The 19,879-nt window shown below is 38.8% G+C and overlaps 1 protein-coding gene across 12 annotated transcripts in view; it reads right to left on the bottom strand.

Moving 5' to 3' along the window:
• rbms3 (RNA binding motif, single stranded interacting protein) overlaps window positions 1-19,879 on the bottom strand; it is a 268,599-nt gene that overhangs the window by 174,000 nt on the left and 74,720 nt on the right. For 10 of the 12 annotated variants that reach the window (XR_013280185.1, XR_013280184.1, XM_077507158.1 and 7 more), the window contains one exon: window positions 8,537-8,694. Coding sequence is in view for 10 of the 12 variants with exons in the window: in XM_077507163.1 (XP_077363289.1) it covers window positions 8,537-8,694 (158 nt within the window). In the remaining 2 variants the exon portion in view is untranslated. The remainder of the gene's footprint in view (window positions 1-8,536; window positions 8,695-19,879) is intronic. The other 2 variants (XM_077507157.1, XM_077507155.1) reach the window with 1 other exon arrangement.

Genomic DNA, 19,879 nt, shown 5'->3' with positions numbered 1-19,879 from the left:
TCCACTACCGGTTCTGTGCATGATCATTGCTCACTGGGTAATGTGCATTATGCTGTGTTGCACTGTGTAATTGGATATGTATTTTTGGAGATGATGATGATTATTTGCATATCTCGACAACAAATGAGTGTGCAACACTTTTAATGGACAAAACTAAAAAACAAAAAAAAACAAAAAAAAACTTGATTCTGATATGTTATGCTTAAAGGCAAAGTCATTAAAAAAAATAAAAAATAAATAAATAATCTTGATAATATGTTCTATGCAGCCCTACTCGTCTAAATACAGTAAACTGGTTAATGTTGTCTTCGTGGAATATGATTTAAGCAGCAAAATCCAGCAGTTTTTATCAATATCAGAAGGCGGCCATGTTGCCACTTGCGGTCGACTGGAGATGACATCGCGGTTGCTCAGATAACAGGTAATGGCCAATCACAGCTCAGCTTCAGAAAACAGGCGACTTGTGATTGGTTGTCGTAATGCACAGTGTCATGTTTAGACTTGTGAGGTCTCATAACATATTGCCAAGAAATGTTTATGGTTGACTTTCCTTTTAACAATGGCTACATCAGATCAGGGATCACCAAGTTTTTTTTTTTTTTTGGTGAAAGCTACTTCTGTGGTACCGATTAACTCATTCACTCCCAGCCATTTTCACTGAAGCAACCCCCTTCGTGTTTTACTGGATTTTGAAAAAAAACAAAAAAACGTATTTATACGTCATTGGGAGCAAATGAGTTAAGGAACAAGGAGCTCGGCCATGGTCATGTCAGGCTATGTAAGTAATCTTGTAGTTTATTCTGAATTGAACAGAGTCAATGGTGTGATGCAAGAACGGGGGTACTGTGGGACCACATTACGGTGTTTGATACTGCATTTTGGGTTAACTAGGTTTTAATGAAGACCGACTGAGGTAAGTGTAGCGGGAGTTACAGATGATACGTGTAGATTAATTAAGACCGGCTTAGGAGCGCATTTTAGTTCTGTGCCAAAACTTCAACCAATCAAAGTACGTGTAAGCCACGGATAACGTTATATGGGGGGGGATAGATTCCAAATATCAGCCCAAAGCCAAATCCATTCTTCCGCACACCCCACAGTCTGCAATCGACTGTGTGGGGGGGGGGGGGAAGAAGGCTCAGAATTTCAGTTTGGTGTGTCCTATAAAACGTCGGCGCAGATAAATAGAGAGATAAATATCGTAAGAAGAGGAAATAGATGATGGAAGGTGAGAGCGAAGGTGAGAAGGAGAGTAAGTGAGGATGGAAGTGACAAAGAGAGAGTGCTATGTGTGGGGGAGTGAAATGAGAAAGGGAGGTTGTGAAGGGAAAAAACAAACAAAAAAAAAACCCATTTTACACATAAAATGATTTGGGTTCCAAGGAGAGCAGATGCTTCGGCTCAGCGTGTCGCAATCGGCGCATTCCTGCAGCTATCTGGTGTATGTTGTTTACACAAAAAAACCCAGTTCAACTAAATTTACCAGTTAGATCCCTGTTCATAAAAAAACTACTCCTAAATAAAAGGTACTACAATTTTATGGATGCCAAGTCAGAAGCTGGCGCGACATGCAGGACACACCCTGTGGACTGGTAACCGCCCAAATCGTTTTCAGTTGTGACTCGAAGTCCGGATGAGAATTTTTTTTTTTTTTTTACAATAATCGTTAAATATTGTCGCACACGCTCAGTTTCAAAAGGGGGCTGTAAAAAGAATTTGCCAACAGTGAAAAGAAGAAGAAGAAATTGTCACGGTAATTAATGTGCGAAAAAAGGGATCATCTCCATAGCTAGCTCGCGAGCTAGCTTAGCATGCTGCATCCACCGCGACGAGGATTTATTATTTCCAGCAGGATTCTACATTTACACAATACGATGCAGGATTCTACTAAAAGGGAAGCCATTTTAAAATCAAAATCAAAACATTTTTACATACTTAGAAGCGGACGTTTAGAATTCAACCAATCATACAAGTCGCACCTGCGACCCGAGTATAAGTTTCAAGACTATGGAAAAAAAAAAAGTGCGACTCATCCATCCATCCGTCCATTTTCTGTACCGCTTACTCCTCACAAGGGTCTCGGGGGGTGCTGGAGCCTATCCCAGCTGGCTTCGGGCAGTCAGCGAGGGACACTTTTCCCTCATCGTTCGTCACCTAGCAAACACGAAAATTGAAAAAAAAAATGTATGATGTGAATATTCAATTAAAAAATGACATATTTTCAAGGTCATTTTGAGTGCGACTGGGTCCTTATCCACGCGTGTGGTCTGGTCTTAGTTATTTGAAGCTTTCCTGTCGTCTCGTGTCGCTTTGTTTTTCAACACAACCCGCATGGGGCATCTCTGATTTCCAGGCAGCAAGTGTCAACGGCGGACCTCGGAGAGTCGTTTAGGAATAATCTGACGCCGCAGCGTATGCCGGCCCCAGCTCCCGAAAACAGGTGGTCCCAGGGTCACCCCTTACTTTCCTACTTAGCATACCTCAGACATTTGTTGTCCAAGCGTCATTCGGGCCAACACGCGCGGGAAAAGAGGTTCTCATCTGGGCGATCGACGGCGATTAGCCCTTGCTTTCCATCAGCCGGGAAAGTCATCGTGTTTTGGGAAGTACAGCTCGGAAATTGGGCGAAGGGAGGAGCCAAATGGGAAGTTAATGAACTTGTTTGGGTGAGGAAAATGTCAAGTGTGTCCGTGTTAATCCAGATGAGACGGAACAGAACCTTTCTTAACTTTCAACCTTTTGTCCAACCATCTGATTAAAACCTTGTTTGGATTCCACAACCGGGACTGCAAACAAGAAGAAAAAAAACAAAACAAAAAAAACGCGTCTCTTTAATCATTGGAGGGTTTAATGGCTTGTAAAGTCTGCTTTACCCCGCAGAGTTTTGGGTTCTGCGGGCTGAGTTGTACATTTTGGCATCCGAAATCATTGGTTTGGACCGGACTAATGTTGAGCTTTTGGTTTGGCCTCGTGCCTCAACCTGGCTGCTTGAGGCCAAGACATTTTTCTCACAGAAGCGGTTGTTCTGTACCGACCTCGTTCAAATCATCGCCAGGCAACTAAGAGGGCCTCTTGCTATTTGGCGGTGCACCCAACAAAGCCACTTTCCCATTGCTTTGGCTTGTCGGTGCACCGATATATCAGGCCGACGATGGTCGTGAAGAATCGAAAACACATCCAAGTTGAATCAAACAAAGAATAAGCATGCACCCGATCCATTTAATTACTCGTTCAACCGCTGTTGGCGAGTCACTCGAAACATGATGAGAACGCTTCAGTTGTAGTCGACTTCAAACCCGATGCGAAGAACCTCAAGGCAAACTTTGAACTTTGGAACTGGGATGTTTATGTATTTTATTGTCAACACAGGACTTTTCCTTTAAATTTATATCTAGAGTTTAACTCATTTACTCCCAATAACGTATAAATACATTTTTTTTTTGCTGACCTTTTTTTTTTTTGTAATAACTACCATTGCTTTAAGTGACCTCTTCATGTCAGAAGCTGTATCAAACAAAAAAACAAAAAAAACAAAAAACGTATAAAGATGTTTTTGGGAGTGCAGGACAAAGTATTTAAAAACATATTTATACGTTTTTGGGTTTGAATAAGTTAATAAAAGAAAAATACCCTCAGCTGTCACCAATGTCTTACAAAAGCAGTTTATGCCATCTAGTGGCATAGAAATGACCAACACAAATCAATATCACACTTGTTTTTACAGTACAGTACATATTTTTGATTTTAACTCAATTTTATGAATCATTATGACATTACTGTAACGATAAAAAGTTGCAGCTATATTTCTATTAGTTTAACTTTTTTTCCCCACGTTTATGCTTACAAGAGTGTTTGAACAAAATATTTTATTGTACATTTAGAACAGATTTCAAATTTGTGAATAATCACAAGTTAACCACTGAAGTCATGCAATTAAAAAAAATTAATTGCCTGACAACAATACTGCAAATATAACACCACTCAGTATGAATTGTTTAAAAAAAAAAAAAAAAAAAAAAGTGGCACACTGGATTTGTGTTTGCTTGTCAGACCACATTATACCATTTTGATTCTGATTCTGGGGGCAGGCAGGGGGAAATTATTCCATCATGTCTTTCGTCAACATGATGGCTGTGTGGGGGGGGGGGGGGGGGGGGAAATATGAAATTATTATACTGTACTTGCGGTAAGTAAACAACACATACTTTAATTATGTGCGGTGCTTTTTATACATAATTCAGGAATTGAAAGGTCTTTTTTTTTTTTTTTTCTTCTTCCAAGAAGGAAGTATGAACTTTGGGAGGTTAATGAAAATGTGCCAAGATTGTGGCAGTGAAAAATTACAGTTCATAACAGAGGGGGGATTGCAGCCACAGTTTAAATGCTTTTCTTGGCATCTTTCAAAGCTTTTTTTTTTTGGGAGCAACATGGTGTGCTGTCAAAAATGCATCACTTCAGCGGTGCTATCCAGATAGTGGCAGGGTCTTCTTTTCGGTGCAAGTGTGTGATGCAACAATTTGGCTTCACGCGCACACATGCACACATTTTTCAAATGGCAGACAAGCCCATGATACTGATAAGGAAAAAAACAGCTTAGCCAGCTAATGTAATAGAAAGTTTTTAATATCCGAAAAGCTCAGTGCCATTTTTAGTCAGCATTAATGTTTAACATGGTGGAGCTGACAGTCTGGATGTGCAGATTCTGACCTTTAGTCGAATGCTACCATCCACCTGCCACTGGAACACTGCATGGCTAATTAGTTTCAGTGGCATTGAATTTTTTTTTTTTTTTTTTTACTGGCGCAGCACACCTCGGGCAACCTCGGGGGCACTTTGATAGAAAAATGCAGATAGACAGAAAAGGATGGGGGGTGAGAAAAGATGAGGGGTCGATTGGAAGGCAGCAAGACGGATCCATGTCAATTATGTGCATGCATGCAAATTTCCACCAACGTAAACATCACCGATGTGGTTTGCATGAACAGATGCACGCTTTGCCCTCACAGTTCAAGACTTTTGTACCGTATTTTCACGACTATAAGGCGCACCTTCAATGAATGTACGTAATGCATGGTAGTGCCAAGAAACGTCTTTTTTTTTTTTTTTTTTTTTTTTTTTGGGCATTTTAATAAAGAAAGTTACATGCAGCGCCGTCCATGGCTGTACTCGCACGTTACAAAATGCGCTTCCATCATTGATAAATTACAGTTTGTCACTTCTATTTTTGGACCGTCAGCCAGTCGGTCACTCTGTCACAGTTATTTTAATCATAAATAATAAATAATAATAATAATTAATAATAATAATAATATTTATTTTATTTGACTTAATTTAATTAATTAAATGAATGAATTAAATTATAATTCCACCAATATTTAACAGAAAACTAATCATAAATGTTTATGTGCAAATAAATGTGCATAATAATAACAACAACAACAATAATAATAATAATAATAATAGGTCAAGTGTCCGTTTTGAACTGATGTAACTAGCATCTAGTTTCAACTGGTTTTAGGCTACGTGATGCTATGTGATGTCAGGAGCTATGTGATGTCAAGAATCTTTAATCTCTTTACTGGGTCAACAGCCAACCAGATGATTCCATGTCAGTACTGTTACCCACAAGTCTAGCCACAACCAATCATATCGATTCACTGAGGCGTGTGTGTTTTTGTCGGATTATTGCCTCTGTTCCTCTGTGCATCTCCACAGCCCAAGAGGGGTTGGCGTCTCGTGATTCTCGATGCCTTCTGGTTGTTTTTCGTTTAGTCAAAGTTGTGTAAATAAAGATTTAAAACCTTATTCGCGTCTGCGCTTTGGGAGCCAACCTCCAGCACGTGACACAGATGACCCACCTCTGATAAATATGTTCTTGAAAAATATACAGAGCTCATGTCAGGCCAGATTACAGTCCGTGAGCATTTCAAAAATTACCTCCACAAATGTGATTTTTCTCTGGCTTTTTTGTGTGTTATTCATAGGATTTACTTTTTGTACGGTTTTCAAACACTTTTGGGCGTCTCCCGCTAAAAGGAATTTGTATGGGTCTGTATGAAAAAAATTAATCAATTGTTCGACGTCGAACATGTTTGCTGGGAGAATTACCAAACGGACTGGACAACGCGTTCCCGTCTCAAAATAATTGTTAAATCCTTGGCCGCATGAACTCGGACCTTACTGAAAATATATCCAAGAAACGATTACATAACTGGACTCTGGTCTCCCATTAATGAGCTTGACTCTTTTTTTTTTTTTTTTTTTTTGTATGTGAACAGGCCTAATAGAGCTGAAGAAAGCATCTAGTGTATGCGTGTTCACTTTTATGTCTCTGTATGTGAAAGAAAGAGAATTTCATAGAGCGCCAATACCACTCCGACTGTGTGTTTGAGCTTGATGAGGTCTCGGTCTACGATTCCTCGGGGAGGTGGTCCAATCTAGGATTTATTAGGCCTTATTGAGCTCTGCGCAGGCAGGCCCGTGCGGTTTCTCTATCGAGAACATTTTGCACAACTGTAAGAGTACCTTTGCGGCTCTGTAAAATTCACGACAAAACAGTTGATCGCGGCGTAATTGGGTGCACGCAGGATTGAACGTGACCTTTCGTATGTCATTCTGTATTGTGTGCGCGACCTTTCGCAATTGTGTCGGTCGGTAATTGCGTTTTAGTTTGATCAAATTGGCATTTTGAGAGCTTAATTACGTCCTGTGATGTAAACGGCAATTGCTTTCTACCATGAAGACAACGGTAGGGGGCAAAGACAAAAAGATCATGTGATCGTGGTATTTAGTTCATATCTGTATGACAAAAAAAATTTATTGTATTGATACCAGGTATCGGTATCGGTCCGATACCAGCCTTTTTTCAAGTACTCGAGTACTCGTGACGCAGACGAGTACAAGCGACCGGAGACGTGAAGTGAGTCCTCCTAGCCTGTAAGTGGCGCTAATTTGCAGCAGTTTTTCACCAACACTTCACCGCTTTGGAAATACTTCAAAATTGTCAATCTTAAACTAAAAGAGCATTTTTGTGTTTTATTTTGAGCGTTAAGACTATTGAAGAGTGACTATGCTGTTTTTTTTTGTGTCAAAATTAAAGGAAATATATTTGTTTAAAAATATCTTTTAGTGATTTTTTTTTTTTTAATTATTTGTCAAAATGTACTACTGGTATCGGCAGTTGGTATCGGTGAGTACTGAGGGTCTGAGTATCGGTATCGGTCTGAAAAAAAAGTGGTATCGAACATCCCTAATTGTAAGCAATAATATTTAATGATCAGGGTTTCATAAAAGCTACTTTTTTTGTTGCATTTACATTTATTACATTGAATGATCTCAGGGCTGATTTGGAGGCAATCACAAGAGGGAGTCATGTCATATTGCCAATGACAAAAGTCAATTCAATTCAGCATTTCCGTGTGTTGCAGTTTGTTGCAACATCACCCTGGCTGATCTCTTATATACTGCTGCCACCTGCTGGTTGTTTTTTGTAATAACTACCATTGCTTTAAGCCACCTCTTCATGTCAGAAACTACCTCAAAGCCTTCTGTGTACGCTTGCATTAAAAAAAAAAAAAGAAAAAACAAAACAAAACGTATAAATACGTTTTTGGGAGTGAAGGACAAAGCACAACTAAAACGTATTTACACGTCTTTGGGTTACAATGTTTCAAGACCAAGTTTAGGTATGCATTTTCCCCATAAACTGTTAAGCATTCCAGGAATAACTCCATCAACATACCACTTACAGATAGTAGCTTATAAATGATAATTAAAACTTTTTTTTTTGTGATGATATATCAAATAAAAGTAACTGTGTCACTGGTATTGCTTGGATTTTGATCTTGACTCTGCTATCATCCAACTACGCTTCTTCCCGTTGCTTCATAAAACCACAGCTACGGTGCATTTCATTTTCGCTTCATTACCCAGCTTGAAATCCATTTAGGTCCCACAGAGTGCTTTAATTTTTTTGTGTGTGTTTTTTTTCTGCTTTTCTATACACAACATGCTCAGCACCAAAAAGCAAATACACCTGACAAGGCAAACATGCAATATTAGGCTGCAAAAGAAGACCACAGGAACGCAAAGTATGAGTACAAACGATGGCGGCACGCTGAAAATTTTACGCATCCGTCTCCGACCAAGTCATGCAAAAATGTAATAATTATTTCCATCAACACACTCACTGCATGGGCTACACTTACATAATGTAACGTGAATTCATTTAAGATCTCGATCTCCTGCAGTTGAATAAAAATGAGCCGAATTACGGAAGCGGCTCTGCGTATTATGCAGCGCGCTCTTAAATAGCTGCAAATGTCAAACGCGATGATAAACAGGGTGACTAATAAAAAGTATTCCGTAGCAAAAGGTGAGCATTGATTTGATTGTGTTTCTATCTGATTAAAATGCACTGGGCCCAGGTACATGTGAACTGTATTGAATGCAACGGTACGATATATTCACAGCAGCAAGAAAGGCGTCATTGTGAAGTTCGGATGTAAAGAAATGGAAATTGATTCCCAGGACTTACGGTTGACAGAGCTTGATGAGGTCCTGGTCGGTGGTCCCGGGTGGGAGGCCTCGGATGTACAGGTTGGTCTTACTCAGCTGCTCCGCCGCTCCCTGGCTGCAGCTGTTGGTGCTGGGGCTGGGAGGAGCCATGGGATGAGGGGGTGGAGCATAGGGCTGCTGGGGAGAAAAAGATACTTTTTAGATAATCGTGTTCATGAATATGATGGAGGGAAAAAAAAAACGTTTTGAAACAGTATCATCGCATAAAGAAAGAAATGCATCCTCACACATTGTTTCCGTTTTTGCAATTTTTCACCCACATTCCAAAACACGTGTTTGATAATAGAATATCCAAAATTTTTATTTTTTGATACTTTGCCAGTTGCCGGAGCCGACATTCCATTCTTATTCTTTGATTTATATTGAAAAAGAAAATATGGCAAAATGTGGGGTTCCTCAGGGATCAGTCTTGAAGCCATTACGGTACTAACGCTTATTTATTTTAATAATTTGTCAAAAGTAGCCAGTCAGTTATCAAAAAATGTACTCGCATACAAACCTAATAACTTTCATGAATGTTGTAAATAAATAAAAATACTGAAAACATTATTCAAAACCAATAACTGTTCACTCACTATTAAGAAAAGTAATTTTGTTGATTTGTCAAAGTTATTAGAAGAACCCCTAAACTGCACTTTTTGGTATTATGCCAATAACGTCTTGTGCATGTCTTGAAAATCTCAAAATCTCACTTATTACATCACAGATTGTCCAAAATATAAATTCTGACTTTTTGTGACGTAGAGCTACGAATTGTGGGCGGAACTCACAAAGTCAGAAACCGGAGAATAAAGTCAGAATTTCATGTCAGATTTTAAAACTCATTCACTCGCCGCCATTTTCACTTTTCGCAATCCCGTTCGCTCCCGGGCTGTTTTACTGGATTTTGACTGATTTTGCAAGGCCCACAGAATATTGTATTCAATTAGCAATAGAACACAATATTCTGTGGGCCTTGCAAAATCCAGTAAAACAGCCGGGAGCGAACGGGATTGCGAAATGTGAAAATGGCGGCGAGTGAATGAGTTAAAAACCAGTGTCTCTAAGCGTAGACGCTTAAAATTTGGGTTCAATACTTCACTTATCTGCATTAAATTATTGTATTTATTTAACAAACATATCCCGTATGAATATAAATATATACAGTTAAGTCTCAATACATATGACGTATTCATATCAATATGTACAGGAAGGGTCGGAAGGATTTAGGCTTGACTGCGATGTTATTTAAAAGGACCGGCCACCAGGTGGCAGCAAGTAGAAGATCAGCCAGTATCACGGAAGTATCTTGTTGTAGAAGAAGAGAATCAGGAAGTGTAGATTGGGACTGGTAAAGCACTTTTTGGAACTGATTAATTGGTCCGACTACTATTTTTATTTATTTATTTATTTTGAACTTTACAAAATAATATCATGGACCGGATTAAACCCCTTTGCGGGCCCGATTCGGCCCGCGGAGCATATGTTTGATATATTTGATATAGACTTAGACTTGACTTTATTGATCCCCTTTGGAATGGCTCCCTCTGGGAAATTTACATGTCCAGCAGCAATGAGAACAGATAATAGAATAAAAAATAATTCAATCTATCAATAAATAAAGGTTATTACATCAGAGATTGAATTAATAATAGTAATAATAATAATAATAATAAATAATTCAATCAATCAATAAATAAGGTTATTACATCAGAGATTGAATTAATAATAATAATAATAATAATAAAAACAAAAAATAAAAACGGGTTGTAATCACTTTGGTGGCAAATTTGAGAATCATAGTACAGGTACAGACAATTTATCCGCCTTTGTCTTTTACACAAAACTCAGCAAAGTGAGATATACAAAACGTCAACCTGGGAAAAAAAAAAAAAAAAAAAAAGTGCGTAAAAGTGCTGGGTTTTACAGGCAGTGTAAAAGGGGCCTAAAGGTGCATGTCATCACGTTAGCGTGCATAAAGCGTAGCTATGCGTCGCACTGCCGCTCGTCACCTTGCGCTGGCAAAACGCTTGTCCGCTGTAGCTTCTATTCCGCTCGCGATATTATCCGGCTTTGATGCGTGACGCAAACATAATAGCGCGCAAAAAGAGCGCACAAAGTCGCCGTCGGTGCTGAAGGTTAATCGAAAGCTTTTGCCTTCCTTCTCACGCTTTCTTTGTTTTAGCCCCCACTAATACGCTGGGCCCTCCTCTTGCTCCTCCTCCTCCTCCTCCTCCTCTTCCTCCCCAGGCTCCAGTCTTGGCTTACATCCTGGGCTTTGGAATTCATGTGTCCCCCGCCCTATCGATTTGCTTTCATTTTCTTTTCTTTTTTTTAAGTTCAGAAGCTGAAATCGTACACAATGAGGCAGCGAGGTTCAAGTCCAGCCCATTACTTATTTTGCTGGGTGCAAGGCGAAAGAGCAAGGTTATCAAAGGTTAAAGGGGGTGGGGGGGGGGTCCCCCTCAGATTAGGAATGCACGTAGGTGCGACATGCATACATAAAGAACCGCAATGTTCCCTTTTGCTTTGCCGTTTCTTACATATTTTAGCATGAAAATGGATTTTGTGGTAAGACCTTGTGTTAGTGCAGGAAGAGTATAAACAGGTTAAGAGGTTGGCAAAAGCAGCTACAAGTCATTTTCTTGACTCCAAGGCTGCTTCAAGTCAAATGTTGGATGCTTAATCCATAGACATTTTTTTTTTTTTTTTTTTTTTTATCTTATTCTGAATTCATATCTCACAAGATTGAGGTCAGGGGTGTCCAAACTTTTTTTTTTTTTTTTTTTAATGCTTGAGGGACCACTTTAAAATGCTTTAATTTATTAAACATGCTAAAAATCAATGAAGGAAGCAATTGTATAGTGTTTACATTTTCTAGTTAATTTGATCAACTGTAACATAACAGATTTCTGTGAAAGGTGATTAGGGCAGCAAAAGGATTTTTTTTTTTTTTTTTTCTAGAGGATATACCAAATTAAATGACTGATAAAAGATCAATTTAAAACGGTGTTAACGTCAAGGAAGAGCTGCTGCTGACCCTGGGAACTCTTCCCACCTTTTTTTTTTCCCCCCCCAGATGGTTTGAAAATTTGTAAAACTATGTACTGTATAAAAAAAATAAAAAAAAAATACAAAAATAATAAAATTATAATATATATATATATATATATATATATATATATATATATATATATATATATATATATATATATATATATATAGACTAAAATAAAAATCTAATTAATGAAATAAATAAATAAACAAATAAATATAAATAAATTCCAATATTTATAAAAGTTTTCAATAAACATATTTATAAAAAATTCTAAAGAGTTCAGAGTTGGAATTGAATGATCACTATCGCTATACAGAACCCAAACAAGAGCAAATTGTAGGAAGAAAAACAGTCACCAGAGGATCATTAATTTGATATTTTCATAAATCAGACGAAAAAGTGGAAGAAACTAGTTTTGCTTCTAAAATTGAATTATCTTTATTCACCGCCACCTTTAGTTGTTTCTTTGCATATTTTCAAAACCTCGGCAGTATATAAACTCAACATTTTTTTTTTTTTTTTAATACAGTGCTAAAAAAAAATGCGTTAATTGGTAAAACGCGATCAAATGAAGTTAATCCAAAGTGAATATATTAATCCTAATACATTCCCTTTGTCTTAATTTTGGATTAACTTAATTTAAGTGAATATATTACGCTTAAACTTGAACTAATAAACTTAATATATTCACTTTGGATTAACTTAATTTAATCGTGTGTTACCAATAGAAGCTTTTTTTTTTTTTTTTTTTTTTTAAAGTTGGTCAATAAATAAAAATCAATCAATAAAAATAAAATTTGGTCCAACAATTCTCTTTTTTTCGAGCGCTCATGTGAATATACAACTTAGCCAATAACATAGCATCCGCTAGATTTATCATCGTCACTTAACGCTCTCATAAATATTTGTGAGGATGTGACACAAAAGCGCCGAACCTCCCCTGCATTGCTTCGCTCGCTTAAATTAGGGCTGTGTAAAAGCATTGCGCTCGTCTGAAATCCAGTGCGGCAAATTGGATCCCCCAGTAAGCCTCTGTCGCAGCATGTCACAGCCGGGTAGGGAGAAGAGAGAATGGAGCTTTTTCCTCATTTACCTCCTGGAGAGTTTTCAAGTGTCATAACTAGCAATTCGCCGCACACTTTGCTAGTTCACTCTCTCTCAAAATCCCCGATTTCTGTCGTCTCCCAATCCATCTCATCTCTTGCAGAAATTGCCATTATTAAAGTCATGTATTAATTCGACGTCGTTCTTACATGTGAGGCTTTAATTCAATCATTCCTACTGGTTTAAGATTGGAAGCCATTAAGAATGATGGTTAAAAAAAAAAAAGAAGATGCATATTATAATGCATATTAACTCATTCACTCGCCGCCATTTTCACATTTCGCTCCCGGCTCTTTTACTGAATTTTGACTGATTTTGCAAGGCCCACAGAATATTGTGTTCTATTGCTATAAAAACATGGAACCTATCAAAAGGATGATTAAAGTCTCTTCTTTCATCAGGAAAAAAAAGTATGTTTCTATCCGTTTCCGTTTTGCAGCAATTAGCATTAGAAGAGAGCTAAGTTTCATCAATTTTCCGTTTTTTTTTTTTTTTTTACATGGCTCTGGTTGATCGTTGCTCTGCTGCCACCTGCTGGCCGTTTGTGTAATAACTACCATTTCACCATTTCTGCAACCGTTCTTTGCAGTTGAGAGGCTGCATCAAAGCCTTCTGTATGCTCGAGCATAAAAAAAAACAAAAAACAAAAAACAAAAAAAACGTATAAATACGTCTTTGGGACACTTAGAACATTAAAAAAAACGTATTTATACGTTATAGGGAGTAAATGAGTTAATGAGCAGAAACACGCATATAAAAAAAAAGAGCAATGGTATGCTGAATCGTTAAGACTACCGAATGGAACAATACTGAGCTCACGTGAGACAATCAAATGTGGAAATAAGACTGGTCATTGCAGTGCCTGGTGTAAAAGATGAGATCTCGCTTCCATTTCTCCTTTCCTCCCTGTGCAGTTATAGCTCGGGGAGAGCCGACTGAGCATCAGCCTCGTAATTGGCCGTGATTTATAGGTGGCCGGAGAAAGCCTTGCGAGAACCTCGCACAGCACTAGCATCAGGTCACGCAGGTCCGCGCGGTCAATAGCCCAAAACTGACCCGACTCGACCACATGTAGAACACGAATAGAATACATGACTATTTGTTACATATTTGCTGCAGACTGTAGAGTAAAAATGTCTCATTTTGTGCTCGTCTTACTACTCGTTCGCACGTACGAGAGAAATCTGTCGTAAAATCTGACAGGCAGCATCCTTAAATGGCAGCAATGCCTCTCCGCTCATGCTAAATTAATTCATTCTGGCAAAGTCTGTGCAAAGACTCTTAAAAGACGAGCATATTCCCAGAGGCATCCCTTCCAAACTGCCAGAACTAACAGCTCGCACTGCGCTCCGCTGCGTTCACAGCAGCTTGGAAACGCAGGAATAACACAAATCCCCCCCACACATCCATCCCGGGTAGCTGCTTGCAAACCTTTAGCCCTTAAACACGTGTTCTTACAATCCCAGCTGCATCTCAAAAAGCGTAAGACAAGAGGGGAGGGGCGGCGAAAGACGGGCAAAACCGGCACTATTGTCTTATCCCTTTGTCTACGTTTTTTTTTTTTTTTTATGCGATTGTTGAGGTAAAGCCGTCGCCGGAGGCGCGAATGGTAAAATCATTCCGGAGTCGCTGGGGAACGCTACGCTTTGGCTTCGACGGCCAAATGTTCTCTATCGGGGAAGAAGACGCGGAGAGAGCTCAGAGCATGGAGAAAAGAAAAAAAAATGAGGATCAAACGATGAAGTAAGTAGGAAGCATGCAGCTGAAGGTGCGAGTAAACAAGCTGAGACCAAAATGAACAACGGAATGAGAGGGAAAGGTGGGTAGGGATTTCAAAAATGTAGCCGTGTCGTCTTCTTTTAGCAAAACAAAAAAACACACATATTACATAAATGGGTTTGAGGCACCGGTAGGCCAACAAAACACTGGACAATAGTTCATGAGGCCAATTATAAAAGTGCTGATACGTACAAACTCAAAACCCACATTTTTTTTTTGTTCTACTGTTCTTTTCTTTTTCTCTCGTTGCTCTAGCTTTCGGGTAGATAAGAACAACGTGTTATATTCCATGCCATGTACCTGGATACGAAGCCACAGAATTGGAATAGAAACCAGTTCTCTCCGAAGGGGACACGGGTAGGATGCAATTCATGTTAGCTAACGTCATGGTCAGAGTGATGAATGGTAACGCAATATTGAACATATTGATGGAAAACGGTGAAGGGAAAAGATCTGAAATAATTGGCAACTGTTTCTCAAAGTCAAGAAAAGCACAATGGGAGTCACAAATATTAAAAAAACTCTTTTCACGCCAAAGACGTCAATTGACGTTGAGGAAACACCCGACGAGTAGCGCCGATAACGTCAATTGACGTTAACTATCTCCCCCCCATTTTCGCTTGGTGCTATTTTCAAATGGTGATTATGAAATAACGGAATAAGGTAGAAATAATGGAATCTAATCGTTCATACATGGTATCCACCATATTTACGTAGTCATACACAATATTTTGTTTACATTGGAAAATACCACATTTTCCGCACTAAGGCGCACCAAAAAAAAAAAAAAAAAAAAAAAAAAATCAGCACAAATTATTTTATATATATTTTTTTAATATTGTGCTCCTGAGTTAATGTTAGTGATCAGTTTGAATGCATTATTATTTATTGATTTTATGTAATTTTATTTTTCCGTATCATATGGTTTGACATGGTCAGTCAAAAAAAATGTTGATAGTTTAATTAAGGATTTAATTTTATTTTTGAATTTCAGATGCACTTGAAATCTTTTCTGTTACAGTTAATAAAGCTATTCTCTGTTGTAAGTTGGTCCATATTTATTTCTTGTTTTATTCTCTTATATGTTAATACGGATACAGTGTTATACAGAGGTGTGCTTATAACAATTTTATAGACAAATGATACTATTTATAGTCGCTGGGGAGGGGGGGGCGCAAGATGTTTTCTTCTTAGTGGGGGCGGGGGGAATGACAGAAAAAATTTGAGAAGCACTGCATTAAAGGAACTTTAAATTGTGACACCCCTAATATATTTGAATACCATCTGTAATATATAGATTTAATAAAGGTCCTTAATGCATCCTATCCTAACGTGCTTCCTCAAAACAGAGCAACATCTGTGACCAACACGAACCTCCAAACAAAATGGTTGCTGAATAAAACTCCATATAAGCACACGAGCAGCCATGTTTATCCCAGACCTTTGATAGCCGTAAACACGGGTTATCGGCGGTCATTAACAAGCGGTCAGCCGGTGTTTAGGTGACATAAAAGAAGCTGAAGTGTACTTGTGGGGGGAGTGATTCGAACCGTTTGGCTAAAGGCCGTGGCAGCCATACGGAATTAAAAAAACAAAAAACAGCGTTCAGCCTGAGCTGCGGGGCAGAGCCAAATTGAAACTCGACGGATGTAAATATTTGGGTTGATTTGTCATCATTACAGCCAGCTGGTCGGGTTTGCGTGCTCGCCCGTGTGCGAGTGGAGAGCGAGGGATAGATGGAGTGAGATAATGGCAGGACAGACTATTTACTTTGTAGAGTGCATGTTCTAAATGTGGGGCTCAACAGACACCCCACTGAGAAATCGCAGATTTCATAGCATCATGGTGTTACTGATCCGCCTTTTTTTTTTTGTAACTTCCTGATGACTAGGGATGTAACGATATCCAAACATCACGATATGAAGGCCACGATACAATAATTAGCACGACATTGTGGTGGGGTTAGCGATATTTAAAAAAGGTCACAATATTGTAAAAAAAAAAAAAAAAAAAAAAACCCTGATATGACAAAGGCTTTGATCGTTCACGAAAAGAGATACAATGCTTCCATCTGCTGGCCATAGTTACTGTTTTTGATTCCACAACCCATTGACCAGGCAGCGCTGCACTTAGACGTTGCACTGAGGGAAAAAAAATAAATTCAAAAAATAAAACTTAGTTGACGTCATTTAAAGCTTATGGCGGCATACGTTGTGATTTTACTGATCGTGATTGAACGTTTTCGGCAGTCAAAGGGATAATAATATTGAAGCACAATATTGAAGACATTGATCGCTTCACAAGCAAATTAGGTTTCCCTTCATCTGACCATTAGCATAGATTTTAAACATAGAAGGCCGAAACATGCCTAACGAAAATTAAATTGCACTAATAAACTAGCCAATAGAGGGTGCTAGAACTTCACAAATGGAAATCAACCTGACTTTTTGTTTAACCGATGTGTTCCTTTTAAATATTGTGAACATGACGAGGACAATATCGTGGCAGTTTAAATATCACGATATTGCCCTTATCGTTACACCCCTACTGATGACTGAATTCACATTGGGTAAACTTTGTGAAAAATATGGTATAAGCATATCTACACATTAAAAATGGTTGAATAAAAAAAAAAGAGCACAGTTTTGCTCTGCACTATAATTGAATAATGAATGAGTTATTGCGATTCCCATTTTCAGTGGCTGTTCCATTATCATCTCAGCCATAACTGATTTTTCGATACAACTCTCGTCTCGGGCTCTTATCAGACTGTTGAATGCATTTGAAATAATGCGGTCGCCGAGAGAACTATACCTTGATTTAAAATGGTGATTCGATGTTATATTAAAAAACGCTGCCCACTCAAGGGCGGGATGATGCATTTCACCGTTTCCTTTGTCTCCTAAACCATTCGGCCGGGAGGAATGACGACAATGCCAACAATGCGGTTTTCAGCTTCCAAGACGTGCATTCGAAAAAAAGGTTTGTTTTATTTTCAACTCATACAGAGGAGACGTACGTTAAAATATTTCGAATGTATGGCATTTTTTTTTTAGTAAACTTTTGACCGACATTTAAAGTGCAATTCAACAGCCTCCAACCACACTGGCTGGAGGACTGTTGGGCCTGCGATGGGGGCAGACGGTTGGGCGGGGTCCGGCTGTGATTGACAACAGCGGTGAAAACGACGATCTGAATAATTTCTATACTACGACAAGCTACGCTAAATAAACTTAACCTGAAAATCGACATACTCCATAAACTCATGTGAAAATGAAGCGCTCTAATCTTTGTCTGCACGGCCGGCACGCTCAGCAGCTGACCAGGTGAAGAGAGTTATTGGTGGAATGTGAAGCGCTGTCGGGAAGGGGGCCAAGAGGGACACGGCGCAGATTGATTTAAAGAGGAAGTTGGAGCTGTGGCAGAATGCTATTTGTTACACTGTTTGCCAGACAAACAAATTTATGCCTCCTCGTCCAGAAGGTCAGCAGTGCTCACATTCATAAATAAGGACGTAATTGGGAAGGGACAACCAAAGAGTACATGAGTTACCGCCCATCCTGAACTTCAAAGTGTGCGTTTGTCACCATGTCCGTACAATATATACGCTTATATACATGAGTGATTGCGCAACACATTTTTCATTTTGAGTTTTATTTTTTTCAAACACTATGAGCATATATTGTACAAGTATCTTCAAATCAACTTGCACTGAGGGTCAACTTTTTTATTTTCCTTTGGTAGCATCAATGCATGTCATTACCTGCAAACACGATGCGGCATATAATTCTTCATTTATAGGGTTCATCTTTTTGTGCAAGTCACTGACATTCAAGAGGTCACCAAAAAGTGACACACGCAGTATATTAGCCAAATTAAAGAGTCACTGCAAGATGCGTATAATAGCACCCTGGTGTGAACGTCTCTTATTTTAGCACAATCTTAATCACGGGGCACACAGGACCATTATCATAACCTGCTACATCATTATTCCATTGTGTCGAATAGTGTTCGTACTGTAAATGTGGGTATCATAAAAACGGTTTTACTGCGACTATTTTATCTTCACTCGAGGGCAATTGCATGCTGCTAAATGTGTTGCCTTTAATTAGGAAGTGCAACATCGAGAGAATATGAGTGCAAGGATCTCGCCAATGACCTTGGAAAAAATGCACAATAGAGATTTGTTTTTTTTTTTATGTTAAAGGCAATGCAGTGGTACCTCTACTTACGAAATTAATTGGTTCTGGAAGAAAGTTCTTAGGTCGAAAATTTTGTAAGTAGAGACTTTATTAGATTTATTAGATTTTAGTATTTCTAAAATATATATGATCATCTGGTATTTGATTCATTTATCACATCATGCCACAATTGAACTAAAATGGAGCGTTCTACTTGTCTGCTACCAGCAGAGGCGCTGTTGATTCAGTCAACTAGTTTAGGCACAAAAGAAGTGCAATTTTTTTATTTTTTATTTTTTTTTGATGGAAGTATTTTAAATCATTGGCCAACTGAGCCAAAGGAGCATGACGACGTAAAAGAAACAAAACAAAGTCCCTTATTCGTTCAAGCCGTATTTAATCAGAATACAAGTGTACTATGGACATTTTGGCCCTACGTTAGCCTCGGTCTAACCTTCCATAACTAAATTCATCCTCCAACCACCCTCGCTTTACCTTCCCAATCCCCTCAGTCAGCTCTCATCTAGCTCTAAATCCACTCCAATCCTCATCTGGCTGCCCGTCCTCCATTTCTCCTTCCCTGCACCCCCCCTTGCCTTATTTCTCTTCCGAGTCTCTCTCCACCTTTTTTTTTTTTTTCCCATCCCCTCTCTACAAGCCATCGGGGAGTTTTTGCATAGTGTTGAGCAGAGTTTAGTAGGCCAAGGAAGACGGCGTGCCAGATTCTGCACGCCGTGTTAAGCAACTACCCCCCTTGAAGCAACAGCAGCATTACTCAACAGAAAAAGTCTTCCAGCTTGCCAGCTGCAAATCTGCTTTCGCCAGCAGAATATGGCGATGCGGAGGATCGCTTAACGTAGACGGAATTGTCGCATTGTCATATATTGCAGTGATAATGATAACGATTAACATTGCCGTAATTACGCTGTCCGACACTGTATTGAACATCGTCCTTAACTCATTCACTCGCCGCCATTTTCACAGAAGCAATCCTGTTCGCTCCCGGCTGTTTTACTGGATTTTGACTGATTTTAGCAAAGGCCCACAGAATATTGTGTTCTATTGCTATAAAAGCATGGAACATATCAAAAGAAAGATTAAAGTGTCTTCTTTCATCAGAAAAAAAAAATGTTTCTGTTTCCGTTTTGCAGCATTTAGCATTAGAAGAGAGCTAAGTTTCATCAGTTTTCACAAATCTATT

Source organism: Festucalex cinctus, chromosome 19, assembly GCF_051991245.1.
Source record: "Festucalex cinctus isolate MCC-2025b chromosome 19, RoL_Fcin_1.0, whole genome shotgun sequence".
In the NCBI taxonomy this organism is placed as follows: Eukaryota; Metazoa; Chordata; class Actinopteri; order Syngnathiformes; family Syngnathidae; genus Festucalex; species Festucalex cinctus.
This window is presented reverse-complemented; position numbering and strand designations above follow the sequence as displayed.